Source organism: Terrapene carolina, unplaced genomic scaffold (assembly GCF_002925995.2).
Source record: "Terrapene carolina triunguis isolate 2854851 unplaced genomic scaffold, T_m_triunguis-2.0 Scaffold33356, whole genome shotgun sequence".
Taxonomy (NCBI): Eukaryota; Metazoa; Chordata; order Testudines; family Emydidae; genus Terrapene; species Terrapene triunguis.
The window spans coordinates 888,958-913,736 of NW_020697707.1; the positions used below are offsets into that span (position 1 = coordinate 888,958).

At 44.1% G+C, this 24,779-nt stretch overlaps 1 protein-coding gene across 3 annotated transcripts in view; it reads left to right on the forward strand.

The window, feature by feature from the left end:
* Window positions 1–24,779, forward strand: part of NRG1 (neuregulin 1) — a 237,281-nt gene that overhangs the window by 90,661 nt on the left and 121,841 nt on the right. For 2 of the 3 annotated variants that reach the window (XM_026663343.1, XM_026663344.1), the window contains exon 1: window positions 18,217–18,850. The exons of the other annotated variant lie outside the window; for it this stretch is intronic. In XM_026663343.1, the coding sequence (XP_026519128.1) occupies window positions 18,217–18,850 (634 nt within the window). Of the gene's footprint in view, window positions 1–18,216; window positions 18,851–24,779 lie in introns of those variants that run through there. 3 annotated transcript variants of the gene reach the window in all.

A 24,779-nucleotide genomic window follows, 5' to 3' on the forward strand; every position in this document is an offset into this window, starting at 1 on the left:
TCCTGTTCTTTTTGCGGATACAGACTAACACGGCTGCTACTCTGAAAATTGTACAGATGGGGAACCGAGGCACACAGAGACTAAGGCCCAGCTCCTCAAAGGTATTTAGATGGCTAATGGGAGTGAGGCACCTAAATACTTTTCGAGGATCTGGACCCAAGTGACTTGTCCAGGATCAAGTCTGTGGCAGAGCAGGAAATTGTACCAAGATCCCCCAGGACCCAGGCTAGCGCCCTAATCACTGGACCCCTGGGTCCTACCATGAACCTAATGGATCTATTGTATGGTCTCTCGGCAAGGACCCATTTTGTGCACATGTGGTGTCCCCCTGAAATCAGTAAGGCTCTTCAAGGTCCATGTGCGGAGTATTGGGGAGCCTTCAGCATTAGGCTAGCATCACACATTCATCTGCTGCTGTTTATAGATTTCACAGCTAAGCACTTGTGTCAAGAAGTCACAAGTTCCCCGCAGAGATCAGCCGCTTGAAAAAAGAAGGTGGAGTTCATTTTGGGAAGAACAGATGCAGCCTATCAGGAGAGGATTGATTTCATTTGATTATTGTAATTAGTTTGTACAGTCTGCAACCTTATTACCTGTTCAAGTCACATCATCCCCTCCCCCCCTCTGTTACTTAGCCTTCATTTCAGGGACTCAGCCTCTGCATCCATATTTGTATGTGGCATGATCAGTTGCCCAGGATCAGCGTGGAAATGAAATCTGAAAGGCATTATTTCAGAATGTGTGCACAGATGACAACTTGACAGATCCATGTCTGCAATGGTAGGTCATTGCTTAGTATGCCAGGAAATGAGCATTTCTGGCTTGCCTGACTACCAGTTTAATATTCCTTGAAATCATGGACAAATGCAATGATTTTTCGGAATAAAAAGTACATTGTTTTAATGGGAGAGGGGAAAGAGTGAAATGCCTCACTAAAGGCCCTCATTTACTTTTCATCTTGGCCACTAAATGAAGGTGTGCCTTTTGTAGTTGTTTTCCCCACACATCCTCTGGAGATCCCTAGCTTGAGTAAATACATTTGAACATAATCATATTAATAGATCAAAGGAAATGTACGATCTTATTGTAATAGGTTAATTGTTACTGGATCATTCTTACTGTTGATGGTCTACTGTACTCTGTCTCAGCAGTGAATTCAGACCTGCCTTCTAATCCTAGCTCAGGTTTTTGTTGTTGTTTTAATGTTTGTTATTACTTCGCTATTTCATTTGGCAAGGTTGAAATCTGTCCACAGCACCTAATGCACAAGCAAGCTTTCTATTGCCAATCGCTGTACCTTACCACAATAGTGGTAAGCAGCATGCCTGGACTTTCTAGCCTCTGCATCCACATAAATAATGCATTCAACTTCCTGTAACTACAAGAATTCACCGAGTTTTTATTGGGGGAGGAGGAGAGGGGAGGAGATAGGGGATGGAAGGTGGTGGAAACAGCTGCAAGTAATTATTATTACTGATTAGACCCCAGCTGCATGGGTTTTTTTAATTAGCCAGTGTCTAACCCTAATGGATACATTGTGATATTTGTTAATGCTGGTTAAGTGTGGAAGGTTAAGAAATGAATTTTATTCTCTTCTGGCACACACATAGGCTCAAAATCCCCTGCGCTCTTTTAGCAGAGCTAGTTATTGAAATTCTGGCACGGAACACTCATCCAACAGCACAGCTCCAAACTTTGTATCGGACTGTTTCTTAATTATCTTGGTTAAATGCAGGTCATCTTAGATACTTGAAAAGCAGCTTCAGTGACTGTTTTATGTCCTGAAAAGGCTTAGCAGTGTTGCTTTCCTGTTCAACCCACTAACCAACGTGGTAAATGGATAGAAATGGATATAAATGTAAATGCAGTGGGCACGTTATCCAGATGCTGGTGACTGTCCCTGTTCGTCTCTCTAGCTCAATACCAGCCAACCCTGTAGTAATGTGAATGTCATGCTATGGGGGAAGAATAACTGCCTTTTTCCTATTGATGCTGTAAACCGTGAAATGCTAGTCCCTGTGCCAGACTGTGGAATGATATGTGCAATGCATACAGTACCAAAGATATAGCGGAGGGGAGATGCAGCAGAAAATACCGTTTAGCTCTTCAGCTGAAGGTTTCAGATTAGAAACGTAACTATGATGATTTAGTTGGGAATTGGTCCTACTTTGAGCAGGGGGTTGGACTGGATGACCTCCTGAGGTCCCTTCCAACCCTGATATTCTATGATTCTATGCAACAAGCCAAAATTGGTTAAAATACAGAGTGCTGACTAAGCATAAAATTCCCTTTGTCATTCTTACTTGACTGAATTTTAATTACTTGCTGGAAATCCACAAAGTTTTCCCTCCAGTGCCAAAAGAGTGATTCATTCATTTCTTGGCTTTGTGGGTAAAGTAAGAGACAAGTATTAAATATTAAATCTCCTTGATGATGCTGAGATTATGAGACATGCTAATGTCTTTTCTTATTGGAAGATTTGCAGTATACAGGTGCTATGCTGTTGAAATTATTTTAAGCAGAGAATATTTGGATTCAGCTACTTAAACACCATGAAGATGCATTTGGGTAGACATGTCCAGAACTGAGCTAGACAATATAATTGAATGGATATCGCGATTCAGGATGTTGTCGATTAAATTCAAATTTTGGAGGTATTTGTAGAAAGCTGTATATTGAACTAGCTCTTGCACTGAAATAATGATATTCTTTGCAAGTGAACTTCTGAAGCTTAGCAAATCTTGAATGTACGATTTTATTGCAAAGTTTAATCCACAAATATAAGCCTGCAATATGTTTATGTTTATAACTTTGGGAGGTGGGTTTAAGTTAGAAACATAGATAGCTGGGTTTGCGATGACCGGGAGAACCGCATGGTGACTTGCCTGCCTGGTGCCAAGGTTGCGGATCTCTCGAGGCATCTAGACAGACTTATGTGTAGTGCTGGGGAAGAGCCGGTGGTTGTGGTACATGTAGGTACCAATGACATAGGGAAGGATAGGAGAGAGGTCCTGGAGGCCAAATTTAGGCTGCTAGGTAAGAAATTGAAGTTCAGGACCTCCATGGTTAGGCTCCACCTAACGAAGAGAGGGAAGAGCATCTTCGCAAGCAGGCTGGCTAACCTAGTGAGGAGGGCTTTATACTAGGTTCACCGGGGGAAGGAGACCAAAGCCCTGAGCTAAGTGGGGAAATGGGATCCTGGGAGGAAGCACAAGCAGGAGAGCGCAAGAGGGGAGGACTCCTGTCTCATACTGAGAAAGCGGGATGATCAGCGAGTTATCTTAAGTGCCTATACACAAATGCAAGAAGCCTGGGAAACAAGCAGGGAGAACTGGAAGTCTTGGCACAGTCAAGGAACTATGATGTGATTGGAATAACAGAGACTTGGTGGGATAACGCACATGACTGGAGTACTGTCATGGATGGATATAAACTGTTCAGGAAGGACAGACAGGGCAGAAAAGGTGGGGGAGTTGCATTGTATGTAAGAGAGGAGTATGACTGCTCAGAGCACCGGTATGAAACTGCAGAAAAACCTGAGAGTCTCTGGATTAAGTTTAGAAGTGTGAGCAACAAGGGTGATGTCATGGTGGGGAGTCTGCTATAGACCACTGGACCAGGGGGATGAGGTGGACGAGGCTTTCTTCTGGCAACTAGCAAAAGTTACTAGATCGCAGGCCCTGGTTCTCATGGGAGACTTTAATCACCCTGCTGGGAGAGCAATACAGCGGTGCACAGACAATCCAGGAAGTTTTTGGAAAGTGTAGGGGACAATTTCCTTGTGCAAGTGCTGCAGGAACCAACTAGGGGCAGAGCTCTTCTAGACCTGCTGCTCACAAACTGGGAAGAATTAGTAGGAGAAGCAAAAGTGGATGGGAACCTGGGAGGCAGTGACCATGAGATGGTTGAGTTCAGGATCCTGACACAAGGAAGAAAGGAGAGCAGCAGAATACGGACCCTGGACTTCAGAAAAGCAGACTTTGACTCCCTCGGGGATCTGATGGACAGGATCCCCTGGGAGAATAACATGAGGGGGAAAGGAGTCCAGGAGAGCTGGCTGTATTTTAAAGAATCCTTATTGAGGTTGCAGGGAAAAAACATCCCGATGTGTAGAAAGAATAGTAAATATGGCAGGCGACCAGCTTGGCTTCACAGTGAAATTCTTGCTGATCTTAAACACAAAAAAGAAGGTTACAAGAAGTGGAAGATTGGACAAATGACCAGGGAAGAGTATAAAAATATTGCTCAGGCATGCAGGAGTGAAATCAGGAAGGCCAAATCACACTTGGAGTTGCAGCTAACAAGAGATGTTAAGAGTAACAAGAAGGGTTTCTTCAGGTATGTTAGCAACAAGAAGAAAGTCAAGGAAAGTGTGGGCCCCTTACTGAATGAGGGAGACAACTTAGTGACCGAGGATGTGGAAAAAGCTAATGTACTCAATGCTTTTTTTGCCTCTGTCTTCACAAACAAGGTCAGCTCCCAGATTGCTGCACTGGGCAGCATAGTATGGGGAGGAGGTGACCAGCCCTCTGTGGAGAAAGAAGTGGTTCAGGACTATTTAGAAAAACTGGACGAGCACAAGTCCATGGGGCCGGATGCGCTGCATCCAAGGGTGCTAAAGGAGTTGGCGGATGTGATTGCAGAGCCATTGGCCATTATATTTTAAAACTCATGGCGATCGGGGGAGGTCCCGGATGACTGGAAAAAGGCTAATGTAGTGCCCATCTTTAAAAAAGGGAAGAAGGAGGGTCCGGGGAACTACAGGCCAGTCAGCCTCACCTCAGTCCCTGGAAAAATCATGGAGCAGGTCCTCAAGGAATCAATTTTGAAGTACTTAGAGGAGAGGGAAGTGATCAGGAACAGTCAGCATGGATTCACCAAGGGCAAGTCATGCCTGACTAACCTAATTGCCTTCTATGACAAGATAACTGGGTCTGTGGATGAGGGGAAAGCAGTGGATGTGTTATTCCTTGACTTTAGGAAAGCTTTTGATATGGTCTCCCACAGTATTCTTGCCAGCAAGTTAAAGAAGTATGGGCTGGATGAATGGACTATAAGGTGGATAGAAAGCTGGCTAGATCGTTGGGCTCAGCGGGTAGTGATCAATGGCTCCATGTCTAGTTGGCAGCCGGTATCAAGCGGAGTGCCCCAAGGGTCGGTCCTGGGGCCGGTTTTGTTCAATATCTTCATTAATGATCTGGAGGATGGCATGGACTGCACTCTCAGCAAGTTTGCAGATGACACTAAACTGGGAGGAGTGGTAGATATGCTGGAGGGTAGGGATAGGATACAGAGGGATCTAGACAAATTAGAGAATTGGGGCAAAAGAAACATGATGAAGTTCAACAAGGACAAGTGGAGGGCAACAAAAATGATTAGGGGGCTGGAGCACATGACTTATGAGGAGAGGCTGAGGGAACTGGGATTGTTTAGTCTGCAGAAGAGAAGAATGAGGGGGGATTTGATAGCTGCTTTCAACTTCTTGAAAGGGGGTTCCAAAGAGGATGGATCTAGACTGTTCTCAGTGGTGGCAGATGACAGAACAAGGAGAAATGGTCTCAAGTTGCGGTGGGGGAGGTTTAGGTTGGACATGAGGAAAAACTTTTTCACTAGGAGGGTGGTGAAGCACTGGAATGGGTTACCTAGGGAGGTGGTGGAATCTCCTTCCTTAGAGGTTTTTAAGGTCAGGCTTGACAAAGCCCTGGCTGGGATGATTTAGTTGGGAATTGGTCCTGCTTTGAGCAGGGGGTTGGACTAGATGACCTCCTGAGGTCCCTTCCAACCCTGATATTCTATGATTCTATGGTAGCATTCTCTGAAATGCTTCCAGTTCTACAAGCAGGGCCAGTTAGACAGGCAGAAATGCTGGGTCTCAGTGTGTGGATGAGACGATGGTGTAGGGAGGAGGGGTTTAGATTTATTAGGAACTGGGGAAACTTTTGGGAAAGGGGGAGCCTATACAGGAAGGATGGGCTCCACCTAAAGCAAAAAGATTGTGGCACTTAAAATTAAAAAGGTCATAGAGCAGTTTTTAAACTGAGGGCTGGGGGAAAGCCGACAGGTGCTGAGGAGCACGTGGTTTGGACAGAGACTTTCCTTAGGGGAGGATCTATTAAGGAGATTCTCTATGTCCTAGTAAGGAGGAGAGAATGGAAGATAAAACACAGGTAGGATCTGATGAGAAACAGTCAAATGAAAAAAAGTCTCACTCAATTACATCATGTAATGGGAGACAGCTAAAAAGTGACAAGTTTTTAAAGTGCTTATATACCAATGCTAGAAGTCTAAATAATAAGATGGGTGAACTAAAGTGCCTTGTATTAAATGAGGATATTGATATAGTAGGCATTACACAAACTTGGTGGAATGAGGATAATCAATGGGACACAGTAATACCAGGGTACAAAATATATCGGAAGGACAGAATAGATCGTGCTGGTGGGGGAGTGGCACTATATGTGAAAGAAAGTGTAGAATCAAATAAAGTAAAAATCTTAACTGAATCAAACTGTATCATAGAATCTCTATGGATAGAAATTCCATGCTCTAATAATAAAAATATAGCAGTAGAGATATATTACCGACCACCTGACCAGGATGGTGATAGTGACTGTGAAATGCTCAGGGAGATTAGAGAGGCTATTAAAATAAAAAACTCAATAATAATGGTGGATTTCAACTATCTCCATATTGACTGGGTACATATCACCTCAGGATGGGATGCAGAGATAAAGTTTCTTGATATCTTAAATGACTGCTTCTTGGAGCAGCTAGTCCTGGAACCCCATAAGAGGAGAGGCAATTATTGATTTAATCCTAAATGGAGCACAGGATCTGGTCCAAGAGATGAATATAGCTGTTCCGCTTGGTAATAGTGACCATAATATAATTAAATTTGTTGCGGGGAACACTGTAGCATTTAATTTCAGAAAGGGGAACGACACAAAAATGAGGAGGTTACTTAAACAGAAATTAAAAGGTACAGCACCAAAAGTAAAATCCCTGCAAGCTGCATGGAAAATTTAAAGACACCATAATAGAGGCTCAACTTAAATGTATCCCCCAAATTAAAAACATAGAAAGAGAACAAAAAAAGAGCCACTGTGGCTAAACAACAAAGCAAAAGAAGCAGTGAGAGGCAAGAAGGCATCCTTTAAAAAGTGGAAGTTAAATCCTAGTGAGGAAAATAGAAAGGAGCATAAACTCTGGCAAATGAAGCATAAAAATATAATTAGGAAGGCTAAAAAAGAATTTGAAGTACAGCTAGCCAAAGACTCAAAAAGTAATAGCAAAAAAAATTGTAAGTACATCAGGAGCAGGAAGCCTGCTAAACAACCAGTGGGGCCACTGGACGATCGAGATGCTAAAAGGAGCACTCAAGGATGATAAGGCCATTGTGGAGAAACTAAATGAATTCTTTGCATCAGTCTTCATGGTTGAGGATGTGAGGGAGATTCCCAAACCTGAGCCATTTTTTTAGGTGACAAATCTGAGGAACTGTCCCAGATTGAGGCATCATTAGAGGAGGTTTTGAAACAAATTAATAAACTAAACAGTAATAAGTCACCAGGACCAGATGGTATCACCCAAGAGTTCTGAAGGAACTCAAATGTGAAATTGCAGGACTACTAACTGTAGTCTGTAACCTATCATTTAAATCAGCTTCTGTACCAGATGACTGGAGGATAGCTAATGTGATGCCAATTTTTAAAAAGAGCTCCAGAGGTGACCCTGGCATTTACAGGCTGGTAAGCCTGACTTCAGTACTGGGCAAACTGGTTGAAACTATAGTAAAGAACAAAATTGTCAGATACATAGATGAACATAATTTGTTGGGGAATAATCAACATGGTTTTTGTAAAGGAAGATCATGCCTCACCAATTTAATAGAATTCTTTGAGGGGGTCAACAAGCATGTGGACAAGGGGGATCCAGTGGATATAGTGTATTTAGATTTTCAGAAAGCCTTTGACCAGGTCCCTCACCAAAGGCTCGTAAGCAAAGTAAGCCGTCATGGGATCAGAGGGAAGGTCCTCTCATGGATTGGTAACTGGTTAAAAGATAGGAAACAAAGGGTAGGTATAAATGGTCAGTTTTCAGAATGGAGAGCGATAAACAGTAGTGTCCCCCAAGGGTCTGTACTGGAACCAATCCTATTCAACATATTCATAAATGATCTGGAAAAAGAGGTAACTAGTGAGGCAGCAAAATTTGCAGATGGTACAAAACTACTCAAGATAGTTAAGTCCCAGGCAGACTGTGAAGAGCTGCAAAAGGATCTCTCAACACTGGGTGACTGGGCAACAAAATGGCCGATGAAATTCAATGTTGATAAATGCAAAGTAATGCACATTGGAAAACATAATCCCAAATTTACATATAAAATGATAGGGTCTAAATTAGCTGTTACCACTCAAGAAAGTGATATTGGAGTCATTGTGGATAGTTCTCTGGGGGAAAAAAAGCGAACAGAATGTTGGGAATCATTAAGAAAGGGATAGATAATAAGATAGAAAATATCATATTGCCTCTATATAAATCCATGGTATGCCCACAACTTGAATACTGCGTGCAGATGTGGTCGCCCCATCTCAAAAAAGATATATTGAACTTGGAAAAGGTTTGGAAAAGGGCAACAAAAATTGTTAGGGGTATGGAACGGATGCTGTATGAGGAGAGATTAATAAGACTGGGAGTTTTCAGCTTGGAAAAGAGACGACCAAGAGGGGATATGATAGAGGTCTATAAAATCATGACTGGTGTGGGGAAAGTAAATAAGGAAGTGTTATTTACTCCTTCTTATAACACAAGAACTACGGGTCACCAAATGAAATTAATAGGCAGCCCGTTTAAAATAAACAAAAGGAAGTATTTTTTCACACAATGCACAGTCAACCTGTGGAACTCTTTGCCAGAGGATGTTGTGAAGGCCAAGACTATAACAGGGTTCAAAAAAGAACTAGATAAGATCATGGAGGATAGGTCCATCAATGCTATTAGCCAGATGGGCAGGGATGGTGTCCCTAGCTTCTGTTTGCAAGAACCTGGGAATAGGCAACAGGGGATGGATCACTGGATGATTACCTGTTCTGTTCATTCCCTCTGGGGCACATGGCATTGGCCACTGTTGGGAGACAGGATACTGGGCTAGATGGACCTTTGGTCTGACCCAGTATGGCCGTTCTTATGTTCTTAAGTTGTAAAAATGCTTCCATCTAGCACTGGTTGCAAAGCCTTGATTTTCTTTTTTAAGCTTCCCCATGGAATAATTATGCAGTATGTATATCATATATCCCCATACAGAGTTGAGTCCCTTTACCCTATTTACATCAGTTTTCAAGGAATCTCTAAATTGAGCTGGGGGTGGTGGTAAATCAGCCCCTAAAGATGGTGGAGGAGGAGCAGAAAAACACTTTTGCCCTCATCCTCGAGTTCTTTGTTAAGAACTCTATTTGGTGCAGAGCCTGCTGAGCGAACTGTAGTGCTGTTTTTGTCATCTTTTTCTGAGGTTTAGTAGCAGGGAAGAAAGGCCCAGTGGTTAGAGCACTAGCCTGGCACTCTGGAGACAAATCCCTGCTCTGCCACAGGCTCCCTGTATGGTCTTGGGTGAGCCACTTAGTGTCTTTCTGTGCCTGAGGTGTAGAATGGGGATCCCAGCACTTTGCTAACTCACAGAGCTGCGTTGTGAGGATAAAAACGTTAAAGACTGTGAACCACTCTGATGCTACAGCACTGGGAGAGATGAGAAGAATACTGTTCTCAAGTAAAACACATGCGGTGTGCTCGTCTCTCTCCCACTGCTTACTCTCCTAGGCAGACGGCATGAGTTGGGTGCTTTATATTTCTTGTATTAAACTGCCTGCTCATTTCCTGAATGCTACTTTACCATATAATTCCCCTGATTAATTTTTCCATTGTACAATTCCAGTATTCAACACAGTCTGAGCCTGTGTATACATCAGCTGGGCAATTTATTGCCATTGATTAAAGCTCCTGAAATTCATGTTTAATGTCATATTCCTGAGTCACAGGGAGTGCCACAAACTCAGCTTCTGATTAGGATGAAAGAGACTCAGTGTCTCACATTTCACTGGAGGATGAAGAGAGTCAGAAGACCCTTTTGTTCCTATGAAATAGCAGCCCATCTTATTGCATCTTTCTGTTACAATTACCTGCAGCAAACATTGAAATGATTAACATTTCTTGAGAGAACCCGTAGTTTTTAGTAAAGCACGTTTCTGTAAACCACAGTGATTGCCCTTAAAGAGTCTGCATTCTGCCAATGGATAATATATGAGTATACGCTGTATGTATAGATGATTCCACAGTAAAGTCATATGCATGCTGGGATGAACATTAACCTTTCAAGTGCACTGACATTCATAATGACTGGTCTGCAGGTTTCTGATAAATATATGTTGTTGTGATTGCCCCCAGCTGACACGCTTCCGGGTACATGTTCGAGAAGGCTCGTTGAATGTTGCTTCCTATCTTTTATTATGCACATCACAAGGGAATGTATTAGTCTTCACAAAGGGACCCCACTGAAGTTGAGCACATGCTTAAGTGCTGTGTCAGATTAGGGCCTATATGTGTTTAGCACTAAAGCTTTCCTGCCTTTTCCTTAAAGGAGATGCACGTACCAAAAAACATAGATGAGAAAAAAAGTACAGATTTCCAGCACAGCTGTCCTCCCAATAACATGAGGCGATGGCAGAGGGAGGGGGAGGGGTCAGCTATGTGTGCATGGGAGAAAGCAGGATTCCTGGGACATCTGCTTCTCTCTCTCTGTAGTTGGTCAGGAAGTAGACAGAACGTTCACTCCACCCCCGAGCATGCACTGTCCAGAAGTCATCTGCACCTGCAAAAGGGCTGTCATGAATTCCTTCCCATGGCCCCTTCTTAGAGCAAGGTGGGAGCAGGGAAGGAATTGTGACTCCCTGTAGATAGATGAAGCCCAGCTCCCTGGACCAGAGCCCAATCCAGCCATTTTAAAGAGGGCTGGACCACACCTGGGCCTATAAAGGGCAGCTAGTAGGCAGCTGGGGAGGGAGGGATGAGACAGGCGGAGGAGCCTCAGAGGGAAGTCACACTGGAGTGGAGCTAGGGCCTGCGGTGGGTCCCGGGAGCAAAGGGCTGAGGGCTCAGGGGAACAGCCCTGTGACTGCTGCTCCAGGAGGGGAGCAGAGCTGGCCAAGGCTAGGAAGCTTGCAGGAGCTGGAGGGCTGGAGACCCCTTGGAGGAGTGGCCCTAAAGCCTGTCACTGAGGATTGAGTTAAGACTGTGTTCTGCTTGTCTGATAACCTCTGTTGTGCAAATAAACCTCCTTGAAGAGCCGAGCGCATGGTTTGGAGCCGGGGAGAAGCGACAGCCCTGGTGACGCTCCCATTCAGAAAAATGATGTCTTCTGTACATGACAGCTAGGCTCAGGTTGGTCTCGCTTTTAGCTTTTGCAGTTCCAGTGGAGGTCTTTCAGAGAAATAGGATTTCTCCTTATGCATTTTTTGTCTGGGAGTGTTTAATGGAGCTCTTTGAAATTCGCAGAGGTTCAGATGGCTGGAATTAGTCCCTGGGAAGATGGATTAGTGGGCAGAGTTCAGGTGAGCCATCAAAGGTGCATGACAAATGGATCTACGATGTGGTCCCCCAATTTATCACATGGATATCCCCTTATGTATACATATTGATACACACACAAGTTGATACATTTTGGGGAGAGGGGGTAACTGCTGTCAGTGTTGATATGCATTGGGCATTCTTGGTGGTTTTTGATGACCTCCATCTTCTAAATGCTGCATTTATTTAATTGGAAGAAAGTGCCCCATAATCAATGAGAGGGATCCTTTTAATCTTAATCATCAATCCCTTATTAATGAATGTGCAGCTTTTTAATCCTCCTAGTTATACTGTTTTCAATTTCTCAGTGTATGGAAAAAATGGAATGAAATACAAATAGATAGAGCGGTTCCCTGTATTAATACCACAAGAGCATATTGTTGCTCGTGTCTGTTTGAAAGTTCCAAGAGTGCAATGAATGGAATGAAGTCACTTTGCTAATACCAGTATTTTGCTACTAACCATCATCCATTCTCAACCTGTGACTCAACATGTCCAACTGTAACATACAGTACATCTGCCCATGAGCACATACTTTGTCTCTTCGGGGCCTGATGCTTCCCAGAATGTAGTGTACTCTTAGGGGATCCAGGTAGGGAATATGATGAATTAAAGTGAGGGTATAGCAGCTGGATATTTCAAAACAGATTACCTTGATGCTATGAGTAATAAGGCTTATCAGGCCTAATTTATAAAACCATAAGCAGGTTTGGGCCTGGTTAGTACATGGATGAGTGACCACCTGAGAATAATGTTACTCGTTGCTTTACTTTGCTGACAGTGGATATTCTTCATGGTGATTATCTATTTATTTATACTTTATTTTGAGAAATGTTTTATGTACATTTGTGGCTTGCTGGAGGATGATTCTCTATAGTGTGACATTCTGTGGCCTGTGCTATGCAGGAGGTCAGACTAGAAGGGTGACTTCTAGCCTTAAAATGTATGGAAGCCACGTTAGACACCTGTTCAGTCAGAAGGACAGATACAGCCTCTACCAACTCTTCTGCTCACTTCCCCCCATCTCAGTCTTAATTATTATTTTTTCTCTTAAGAACTTACAGCAGTGAAGGGATTTATATTAAATTTACCGGCAAAATGCACCCCCAATACAAAAATATTTTGCAAACTTCTAAGTTCAAGTCTGCCATTTACTATATGGCAGGAGTCCAGTCACAGTCACACAGTAACTTCATTGACATGGAATCTGTACAACCTTTTCCTCTTGGCCAAAGAGACCCAAGTCATGTACATGCGCAGAAATACAGCTGGGCACAGGGAGTTAACCTAAGGAGACCCTTGCCTAGCTTATTCTTATGATTTGTTACCAATGGGTTAGTTTGGTTAACTTCTGCACCTGCAAGCTATAGACAAGTCACCCAGACTCACTCACCTTCTCCTTTCATGGTCTCCATTCCCATTAACCCATTGTTGGTTTAACGCCCCAGCTGCTCATCTCCTCTAGCCTGCAACAGAACCATGTTAAAACAATATACATCTTTCCTAGTGTGGTAATGCAGGAATGAAAAGCCAAACCTTGCAGCTGCCGGAGGGAATGTTCAAGCTATTTGGGGGAAAAGGCACTAACAAGGGAGAGAACACCTTCAGTAGCAAATCTGTACCTGGACTTATGCATGTACAGAAAGACTGTAACCCAGAGACCATTCCCTTGCAGTAGCTACCAAAAACAGCCTATTGGGAGAAAGCACCAAACGGCAAGAAATTCCCTCCCACTCCCCAGGTGAAGCGAGATAAGGCGTACTAGCATGCCTCCTGTTCCAATACCTTCCTTTTTCAGAGCCCTACCTTAGACCTTAGCACGTTGGGCTACCCACATTTGCCATCCTTGCCTATCAACTGCCGTTCTCTCCAAATCTTCCCATCTTACCCATTAGCCAGGGATGGGTTGTCCCTAGCCTCTGTTTGTTAGAGGGTGGTGATGGATAGCAGGAGAGAGATCACTTGATCATTACCTGTTAGGTTCACTCCCTCTGGGGCACCTGGCATTGGCCACTATTGGTAGACAGAGCACTGGGCTGGATGGACCTTTGGTCTGACCCAGTACGGCCGTTCTTGTGTTGTTATGTTCTTATGTTCATGTTGAAGTGCTTGATACGGTTCAGAACTGATTGTTTCCATGTTATTTGCGGTCTTCCCCTCTTTCTTCTTGCGTTTTCTGGCTTCCATTCAAGGGCCGTATTTGGTAAGTGTTCTTTTTCCATTCTCAGCACATGTCCTAGCTACTGATGTCGTCTTTTGTAGATTATTTGTGAGTGGGTGCCTTGACCAGTAATTTTTCTGGCCCAGACTAATCGCTTCTCAAAGCTAGAATTACAGCACTCAGGCAGATTGTCCCCTGGCCCGGGTTCCATGAGTGGAGCAGGGCCAGAAACGCAGAGTGGGAGAGGATGCAGACTTTGCTCCCTGGGCTCCAATTCCCATGCAGAAGCTCGTTGGCACAGAAGACGTTAATGGAGCCCTGACGGTCCACAACTAGGGTGTGGTGAGGGAGGGCAGTGGGGTTTGTTAAACCTCGGGGGTGTGGGAGGGCTAGGGGGATTGAGTGGGTGATGAGAGGAGCAGTGCAGCTGGCTAGGCGGGAAGGGGATCGTGTGAGGGAGGATAGGAACTGAGAGCTACTGCTAATGCTGCGGAGGCAGACAGTGATCCAGGTCGAGTGGTGCTGTGATGTAAGGGACCTGCAGTCAAGAGCAGGGAGAAGCTGGACCAACGGTGGGGGTTACTGCAGCTTGGAGGGGAGGCAGGCCTGTTGTGATGCTGCTAAGCAGGCAGCAGGAGGGGTTTGCGTCTAGACGAGCAAAGTGCTGAGATAGTGCAGACAGGCAGGGCCTTGGCATGTGGAGGAGTAGCTGAAACAAATGAGGAGCTACAGTGAGTTACTCTGTTTTTTGCCAGTCATGTTCAGCAGCTGCAGTGATGCGCTGCAGGCTGAGCTTTTATCACAGCTCCCTCCCTCCTGCCCCACCCCACCTTCGCACAGCCCTGCTCCCAGTGCCCCGGAACAGACAATCCCCCAGCAGGAGCAGGCTGCCTAGCGAGCAGGAGAGAGCTGCATGTGCTGCGTAGCGCCTGTCTGCACCGTGGTGTGCTACTCTTCAGCAGAGGGTTGCGGCTGAGGTGGGCAGTGGGGACTCACCCAGCGTTTGTAAGAGAGCTTGTTCTAACAGATATGTGTGAGAGTCTCACAAAGCGCGGCCTGAGCAACAATTTCGAATGAATGTGGACATGTCACGCGGATTGAAAACCTGGTGGAAGGGCTGAAAATAAATGGCCAGGCCAAGCGCACTGAATTAGAGCTTGACGTACAGTGGGGCCCTAGTGGTTTTCAGCTTGAGGTGTGGTGGTAAAGGAAAAACAACGGGCTCTTGGGCTACAGGGGTGTCACAATATGAGCAAAGGAGGTGATCGTCCCTTTCTACACCCTCCATAGAACTAGACATTATTTATCAATTAACGACATGGCACTTGGGAGCCTGCCCCTACCACATTCACATCTGGTCATCTCCGCACCAGAGAGATGTCAACAGAGAGGAGAAAACTGAGAGAAGAACAACGGAAACGATGAATAGGGTAGAGGGAAAGATTCAGAGAACTAAACATATGTAGTTTTCCTCGAAGGCAGCTCCATGTGGGGGAATACGGTAAGGGGTTACATGGATTTGGAGGGATCCAGGTGTGCAAAAGGGTCATAGTTATGGGTAATAAGAAAGCAAGATTTGGAAAAAAGTTAGGCCGAATAAAAAAAAAATCCAGTGATGAGATGCATTAGAAGACATGTATAAGATACTCAAACGTCATGGTCCTCATCTGTAGAATGAGGATAATACTCCCTATCTTACAGTGGCAATGTAAAGTGTGTGATTCATTGCCATTTGGGAAGTATTTTGCTATACTTGCCAAAAGATGCAGTATTGATGCAACGTATTATCAGCTAGTTAATGCAAAGGTAAAAAGCTAAGCAACTCTATGTGATCAAAGGCAATCATTCTGACAAAGGTTTCTGATCACATCATAAACCTTAAGACCAGATCCCACAATGGAATTACAGCCTTAGATTGTTGATTATATTTTTATAAAGAATGTTGCTATCAGCTGTGGGGTTTTTTTTTAATGTAACCATGGGTCTCTCCCCAGACTCTCACGTATTGTTCTGCCAGGTACTATTGTATAGTTCAGTGGTTCTCAACCCACGCACTTGCAGCCCAATCAGCACAGAGCTGCGGCCCATGTGTCATCCTCAGGGCCACACAGGTAGAATATATATTGTGTGGATGCCACCCACATAACACAGAGAGAGCTGCATATGGAGCCTGCAATGGTAAATAGGTTGAGAACCACTGCTATAGTTGGTCAAACAAAGATACTCTGCATGGATGTGTTTCTGGAAGGTGCTGAGTACCTTGGACTCCCATTGTCTACTGCTGTAACATTTTGGCATTGTCTAGCTTATGAGAGCTTGATTTCTGAGCCTTAATGCTCAATTTGTTTTCATTTAAGAGGAAGTATTTGATAAACATAACTGAGTGCAGACCCCTATTGGTTTAATTTAATATACTGGGACAAAGTCATTCCTGGTATAATTCCTTTGACACCAGTTGATTTTCACCAGGTATAAATGTGTCCCAGTGGCACCAAAGAAACTGCTGGTGGTGTTCAATCTCGATAAACAGCAGATCACCCATGGAACTACCTCAGTGTCAATAAACCTAGTTTATACAAAGATTAGTTACCCTTACCCTGAGGTCTTGGTGGGAGTTAGTTATTTTTAACTACCATGAATAAATAAAAAGGAAACTAGTCACTAAGTAACATTCAAAACAAGAAGCAAAGCCAGGACAATTCAGAGGGACTGATTCTTTGTTTCCTTGCACCTTGTACCATCGTTCGTACCAGTGTAAAATGGGTGTAAAACGCTGCCAAGTCACTGCTGGAAATGATGGCACAAGGCGGGGGTGGGGGGCTGATAATCAAAGCCCCTTTTCTCATTGTATATGTTAATATTATGCCACATAAAGGGCTTGATTCTGATCTCCATTACACCATTATAACTCTATTGACTTCAGTGAAGCTGCTCCTTGATTTATGCTAATTTAAGTGAGGCACGAATAAGCACCATAGGACGTAATAAATCTTTGCAATACAGAGAAACAATGGGCCAAGTTAAGAACAGAGCAGAAGCTTTTTTAATGCTGGATTTCCTTGATCTTTGTCAATTTCAAGCAGAACCTAAACATTGTATTTTCTGTATCAGTTACAAACTAGCTCTTGAGAGATTGATTTTCTTTTAAGAATGTTAAATTCATTTCCAAAACAGAATTTAAAAAGCTGATGCAATCCCCGTCTCCATAATAATTTACAGGCAAATTTGTCAAAGATTTAAATGATTTTTTTTTAAATATTCGTTTCCCTAAGATGCATCACCTTATTGTTAGAGAGTTAAACTTATTAGAGTGATTGGGAAGGAATGCTATCTCTACGCGTCAGGCAGGAAGAAACTGCAGTAGAAAAGCCTACTTCCCTTGGGAGAGATCAGATATCAGACTTGCTGAGCATCGGGTCCAACCCATAAGCCTACCATCTACACCCCCATCTCAGCTTTGTTAGATTGCTGTAATCGATTACCATCTTCTTCTGACCAAACAGTGGAAGGAAGAGAGACACAGAGAGAGAGCGCGCATAACTGCTGCCTGCCTGCCTCCCTTTGATTTGATGGCCTTTATTCCTTCTAATTGGATAAAATAGGAAGTCACTAGCAGTCCTGTGTTGCTGGGTGTACTGATTTCACTCAAAGCAGTCCTGCAGAGGGGCGGGGGTGGGGAGAGAAAGGGGAGAGGGAAACAGACTGTGAGGGAGGAGAGGGGGAAAAAAGAGGAGGAAAGTGAGCGAGTGCTCAAGAAGGACAAAGAGGAGGGGGTGGGGGGAAGAAGGGAGTTACCACCCTCCTGGCATTGCTCTGTGTAATGATATTGTTTGCAGTGATGCTCACAGAGCAGGCACCTGCTGCTCTGTAATGATTCAGCCTCTTTCAGCCGTCGCTTTAACACAACAGGATGCTGTTGCTACTGTCACTGTTACCTCTGCCGCTGCTGCCGCCGTTGCTGCTGTTCCTGATTTTGCTTTTGCTTCTGCTGCATGACAATTGTTTTCTTCATCTAAGCAGACACCAGCCTCAGATGCTCAAGGTGAGGAGCCAGCCTTTCGCTCTGGGCTATTGGTTCACTTAATCCAACAATTTGTGCTTTGTTTGGTGCGGTTCTCCCACCTTGCACCACCCCCAACACTCCCCTCGGACGAGCTGGGATGGCTTGAGAGGCATTGAAGGAATTATAAAAGTGGCCAGGAAATGGGAGCTAAATAATTACTAAGCAACTCTATTTCTTGTTTAATAGGAGAGGGGTTTTTTATTGTTATCCTCTCCCAGTTCAGATGATGTTCTTGAACTTGGACTCTCTACTGACTCCCACTGTATGATTTTTTTCCAGAGTTGGGTGATTTGATTTTTGCCCGTCTCATAATAATGGACTGTGATAGAGTTAAGGCCTTTTGGAGGTGAGCTGGTTGAGATTTTTATGCTTAAATATGTCTGAAGTATCTGCAGAGGCTTTTCCCCACTCCTCGACTCAGCTGAACCCTGCTGCATCTCTCGAAGGGCTCCCAGCTGAGGACAACATGTCAGGGATGCAAACAGAGGACGGGAGGGTCCAGGGGATAGCAGGCCTTGCCGCTACTTGCTGCGTGTGCCTGGAGGCAGAGCGATTGAGGGGCTGCCTCAACTCTGAAAAGATCTGCATCGTCCCTATCCTGGCTTGCCTGCTCAGCCTGTGCCTCTGCATTGCTGGCCTCAAGTGGGTGTTTGTAGACAAAATTTTTGAGTATGATTCTCCTACCCACCTAGACCCTGGGAGGATAGGGCAAGACCCAGTGATTTCAGTGGAACCTACTGCTCTGTCGCCTTCAGTGGTGCATACCTCACCTTTCCCAGTACCGAGCCCTGAAACCAAGGTTGAAGTTACAGTGCAAGCTGATAGTTCGCTAGTGCCCTCCGAGCCTTTCCTCTTGCCTTCTCCGCATAACCGTGTCTTAGATTTTTCATTGTCGTCCTCCACCGCACCTTCCTTCCCTCCGCCCACGCTGGAGCCTGAGGTGAGAGAGGCTACCACCCTGTCTCAGGCACAAACAACAGAAACTAATCTCCAAATCGCTCCAAAACTTTGTAAGTAGCAGCTAATTTTTTCTTCCACAAAGGACTTTGATTGTTCTGTATCTTTTCCTTGAATCTGACATTGCATGTTAAGTTTGAATAAACTGAGAGAGGTACAGGGGTGGATCACAAGCTCTCTGAAACTGTTGCTAAATAGACATGGTGGTTGTACCAGAAAGGATATTTTTTAAAGACATATATCCTGACCAGTTATCAAGAGGCAAGTCTTCACAAGTTATTTCATTGCATACATTATACAAAAGGATGAATCACTTTATTTACATTTTGATTGGTATCTTTTTCTTGTAATTTAGCCTGCCATTTCAGTGATCAATTTGATTTGCATATTGCTTTGAGTCCCCTATATTTGTTAATATCATTGTCCTGTCTCTAAAGCACTTCTATTTCCTCTTTCTTGTCTTGCATTGCTGATAAATGTCCCTGCCATCTTCCTGAAGCAGTCAGTGAGTGCAGTGAGACAGGGCTACAGTACATTTGTAGCAACTCTAGCCATTCCAGAGTTGTTAATGTAGCAATTACAATTATGGCTATTTTTTCATTCAGGGCTCATTACAGTTTTTTTTTCTTCCTCCTCAAGGGTTTGACGCTGCAAACCATACTCATGAGTGTTGTCTCATTGATTTAGCTAGAATGACTTGGTTAAGGAGCTCATACATGTAGAATGGGGCCCTGAATTAGCCTTTTACAAATCAAGCTTCTGGAGAAATTTCTCTGTGCTCATTGTAAAACATCTAAGTAATTTCTTGCTGGACTAGGATGTATTGGATGTTTCATTGTAACCTGTCAGATGGGAGCAGGTTAGGCCAGACGGCCTGTGATCTCTGTAACTCTTGTAACTGTGCTAGAGCCCAGGCCGGGTATCCACAATTGAGGTCTCCAGTGGTTAAAACTGGCAACAAACTTTGTAAGCTTGCTTAGGAGAACCTCTAGTCTCCTTCCTTTGTGCCCTTCCTAAACCACTGCAGGCTGATGCCTTGGTGATTCGTATGTACTTGGCCTCATCCTGTTTCTGTTGAAATCAATGAGAGTTTTGCCACTGAGTCCAGCTTTGAAGCATGCTCAGACTCAATGTCTGCATCAGGAGCACCGTTTACTCTTCCAGTAGTCATCTTGGGTTAGTTATGTTTTATATTAGACTATATCATGAGCCAGATCCTCAGCTGGTGTACGTAGGTGTACCTCCATTGACTTGACTCATGGCCCAGTTAGTATAACGTCAAATGAAGTTCCAACAATATTGAAAGGAAAATTTAAAGATAAAAATGTATAACCCTGTGTAGCCTTTTGCTTCAGTAATGCATTCATCATGGCCTGCTGTTAGATGGAGAGTACATTTTCTGAGAATAAGAGCCTGATAAGAAAACACGGGTGTGCAGTCAAACAAAAGCTTTATTTGTCTAGTTGGGCGACTATGGATTAAGTTATTGGGACCAGCTTTTGCAACAGTGACAAAGGGTTTTTTTCCTCCCAGAAGTCATTAGCACAGCAACTCCTTTTTGTAGCCATATCATTTACAAATCTCATAAGTATCATTAAAGGTGTGACAGATGTCACTGCAGTCACCACCTCTTTGCACCTGGCAAAGTGACCTGAGAACGCCATCCCGCTGCAGTGGCTTGCGGGTGGGGATGGGGGTGGGAGGAATCAAAAGCAGCTTCTGAAAAACAGCAACATACCACCCTGCCAAATTCAACCTGGAAGAGCTGGTTGGCCCTCACTGGATCACTCAGAGTCTGAAGTAAATGAAAAAAGACTAGCTGGTGAGCAGCCATTGGCAACAAGCCATTCTCTGCATTCAGATCCACTCACAGCTGGGAAATAAATGGCTGTCCGGGAATTAATTTTTTTAGATAAATATCTACTAAGTGTGTTAAGGGATCTGACTTCCACATAGATCTTGATAGAAAGGCAAGAGGGGGTTGGCAATTGATTTTGTTTGGTTTGCACTGAGTGGGAAAGATTTACTGCTGCCTAAAAGCGTAAGTGTAGCAAGTTCTGAAGCTTCAAGCAGCTGCAGTTCCTTGAATCCCTGTGGAAATAAGGGTGGGAAGGCAGGTTGCACAATATCTGCCACAGAGCTGAAAGAGGCCTGAGGTTTTTTAAACTGCATTTCGAACATAGTCTGTTATGCCCAGCAAAAGTTAGAGGGATAAACAAGAAACGGCACTGAAACTTTATTCTTTATGAACAGTTGTGTCAAGTATAAAATTCTGGGACTGGTGTCTCAGGAAGTAACGTCTGTAAATTGGATTGGCCTTATGGCATCTCACCCTCTCTCCTTTTTCCGGCATGACTAGGTTATTTATTCAGAAAAAGCATGTGAGCTTTCCCTTTGCATTGATGATTTTTCATCCAGGACTAAGTAAGAGCTTAGTGGCTCCTATTCTGTGACTGACGTATCATTTCTGAACCAGACCCTTCAGGGCACTTTAGAATCCTTTTCTCCTCTTCCCTTTTCTATCTAACTCAGCACATTCTGTTTAGAGCTATACCCTTCAAGGGCAGAGTCTGTGGAGGGCTAATTGCTTCTTTATCCTGGAATCTGGGAGAGAGCAGGAGAGAGACAATCCTAGTAATTGTGTCAGCTGTGTTAGTCCCAAGCCCAGTCTACCTTGTGTTGTTATACGTTGTGTTCTCCCAGTACAGAAATTGGGCCTTTCCTCCCTTTGTGGCTTCCCATTTTAAATGGTCATTTTTCCTTTGCTGATACAGAAAACAGAAGCAAACATTTTTAAGTGTCCACGTGTATGAGGCATGTCAGTTTCAGCTAAATTCTATGTGTGAATGTTTCATTTAGGTGCGGTCTATATAGTATTATGTCTAAGAGGTGTAGATCTTATGACTAGGAATACAGTGCAGGAACTAAATTATATTTTTTCTCTTTAAGTGCAATCCTGCAGCAACGCATCACGTACTCTAATGATTATGTTTCCATAGTCCTCTAATGGGTATGTTTTCATAATAATTGTTTTGTTTATAGCTGCATAATACCTAAACTATTCCTCCCTCCTGATAGATCTTTAAGCTGCTTTCGCTTTCCATTTAAATGGATTGTGCCCAAACCAATTAAGTTCTTAAACCTATTCATGTGAGCAAAATTGATAATTTGCAAGTGAAGGTAGAGGATAAATTGTAGCTAGAAAGCTGTGGTGCTAGTCTTAAGATCTCAGTAACATTCGAGTTAGAGCCCTGGGTTTATAGCTTCTCAGGACAGCCACAGAGTCTGATTCATCACTTCCTTACACCTTGGCCTGAGTTTTTGTAGCCCTGCATTTTGCATAGTCAATTGCCTCAATGCAAAGTAACCATAAAACACTCAGATTCTGACTTTGCACTAGTGAAAAGGACAGTATTAGGTGCAAGGCAACAGCGAAATGGGCCCCATCGCTCTGATTTGGTGGTATTTAACACTCCCTTTGCACGGGTGTAATTGACTGTGCAAAGTGGGTCAAATTCTGCTCTCAGGTTGCATCACTTTAAATCAGAAGTAAATCCATTTTGCTGGAGCAGCTTAGATTAATATATCAGCAGAGCTGAGCACATCATTTGGTGCAAGATCTGGAACCTGCCGGCAGGCATCTTGCATGGCACTGCAGAGCTGTTTGAGCTCATCCCAGGCAGGCCCAGCCGACACGGCGCCTTTGTCTTTTTATCTTTTCATTTTTGTTTTCCTCCATCAGCTCAGGTGATTTAGTCTCTTCTGACATTTCTGCCACTTGAGATGCCTGGTTTGACATTTCTGGATGAAGTGCTGCCTCACTGTGACTAAAAACCTGGGCTCTTCATGGCAGAATGGCTCTTCCTTGTGTCTCCACTCTTACACACACTGAGCTGGCATAGCCAAGTGGTCAGCCTATGGAACTAAGTCTCATGAATTCTAATGCTAGCTCTGCCAGTGGCTATCACTGGAAGCAAATGACCCCTCGCTTCCTCAGTTTCTCCATTTGTAAAATGAGGATGATAATATGTCCCTATCTCCCAGGGATTAGCTGTCGCTTGCACTGTGCATTAAAGATGGAAAGCTGTACATATTGTTGTTACTGGTCTGCCCTTGGCTTTGACAGCTCTTCTGATTTTCATTTCTCTGATTTCTGCCTCAGATTTTACTTGTCTCCCCTTTTTCTTCCTTTGCTCAGGAGAAGTGTCAGCAAAATGATTATTTTCAGTGTTCAGGCCATTAAAAAGCCATTCGGACTTGAGAACAGGACCATTTACCTCAAAAACAATCCTCTTTCCACTCAAAATAATTGATGCACCATGGCATAATTTCTGATCTAAATAGGACTATTTTAGCGTTTGGGAAAAAATGAAGGGAAAACTTGACTTTTAAGTGGCTTTACATCACATTGTCGATATTTTCCACATTTGTGCTCCTTACTCTGGGTTCTGTGCCCTTAACTCTTCTGTTTTTGCTGCCTCCTTCACCTCTTCTCGTTTTCCTTATTGGCTCTTATACCTCTGCATTTGAGTTGTCTTCTTCACCTGCTCTCTACTCGCCATCTCAACCCCCCTTTCTCCCCTCCCCCCACCTCTTGCTTCCCTTATGCAATGGTTTTCACCGTGCAGGGATTATGTAATCTCACAGGCCTGGGTGTGCTATTCCTTTCTCTTTCTCGGCTAGTGCAAGTTGGGGGATGCTTTTGGGGGTCTGTCTACATTGCAGTTGGACACCTGCAGCTGAATCGGGCTCGCAGAGTTTGGACGAAGGGGCTATTTAATTGCAGTGTAGACCTTCAGGCTTGGGCTGCAGCCCCAGCTCTGGGACCCTCGCACCTTGCAGGGCCCTAGAGCCAGGGCTCCAGCCCGAGCCCGAACATCTACACTGCAGTTAAACAGCCCCTTAGCCCAATCCCCATGGGCCTGAGACAGCTGGCATGGGCCAGTCCTGGGTTTTGCAGTGCAGACATACCCTCAGAGGTCGTGCACAGAGCTGTGTTCAGTAAGAGGGGCAGAAAGGCAGAGCTGATAAACAGCCTAGGGGTTTATTTCCTGAAGGTTAAACATATAGGAGGGGAGATCAAGAGATGGCCTCCCATTCCCAAAGCATCGGTCTTGAAATAGCTGGGGCCTGATCTCATGCCCAGTGAAGTCAATGGCAAGGCTGAAGGTGCCGGCTCAAACATGGCCTGTTCTGTTGACTGGCCTCCATTACTCCAGCAGCTAGTGATAATAGAGGGGGGTTTTTTTGGTATGTCCGTGTGTATGTATATGCTTGACTACCCCATTTATCTACAACAGGTTACACTCTACACTTCTGGAAAAATGAACAAGGGTCCCTGTGAAAAAGCATTCAAAAGGGTCCCCAAACCAACAGTGCACGATAGAGACGCTGGCTGGCTGCCTAGCATTGTAAATCCTGAGAGATGTAGCTGGGCCTCTGTTAAGCAGGTTTGGTTAAGGATGGTCCCGGATACTGAGCTCTCCAAACTCTGTGTATTCCTAAAGCGCTGTCACTGTAGTATCCAAATGCTGCGAGGAGCTTTATCCGTGGGTAATCAAGGTAATAATACCCAGAATACAACAGGGCTGTAAGGTATAAGCACACATGCATGTGTGTGAAACGGGGTGGGGTGCCATAAATGTGGATCGTTCATATTAGCTACAAGTAGCAGGGCCATGAATGAAGTATTCAGGTCTTCCAAAACATGCAATAATAAAATCTTTATAGCACCATATAGGATCACACATTTTATTCATTTTGTGTAGTTTTGGTTCTTTTTTTAGTTTCTCGCTCCCATTTTCCCCCTTTTCATGAAATTAATTAATTGAAAAACAGTTATTCAGTTTGTATGTGCAGAAGGCTAAATTGATCTAAAACCTATGGGCCACATTCTGCACTCGCTCGCATTGGTGCAACCCCTCCTCCACCCAAGTCACTGGACTGTAGCTGAAGTAACTCAGGGCAGTGCTTGACTCAATA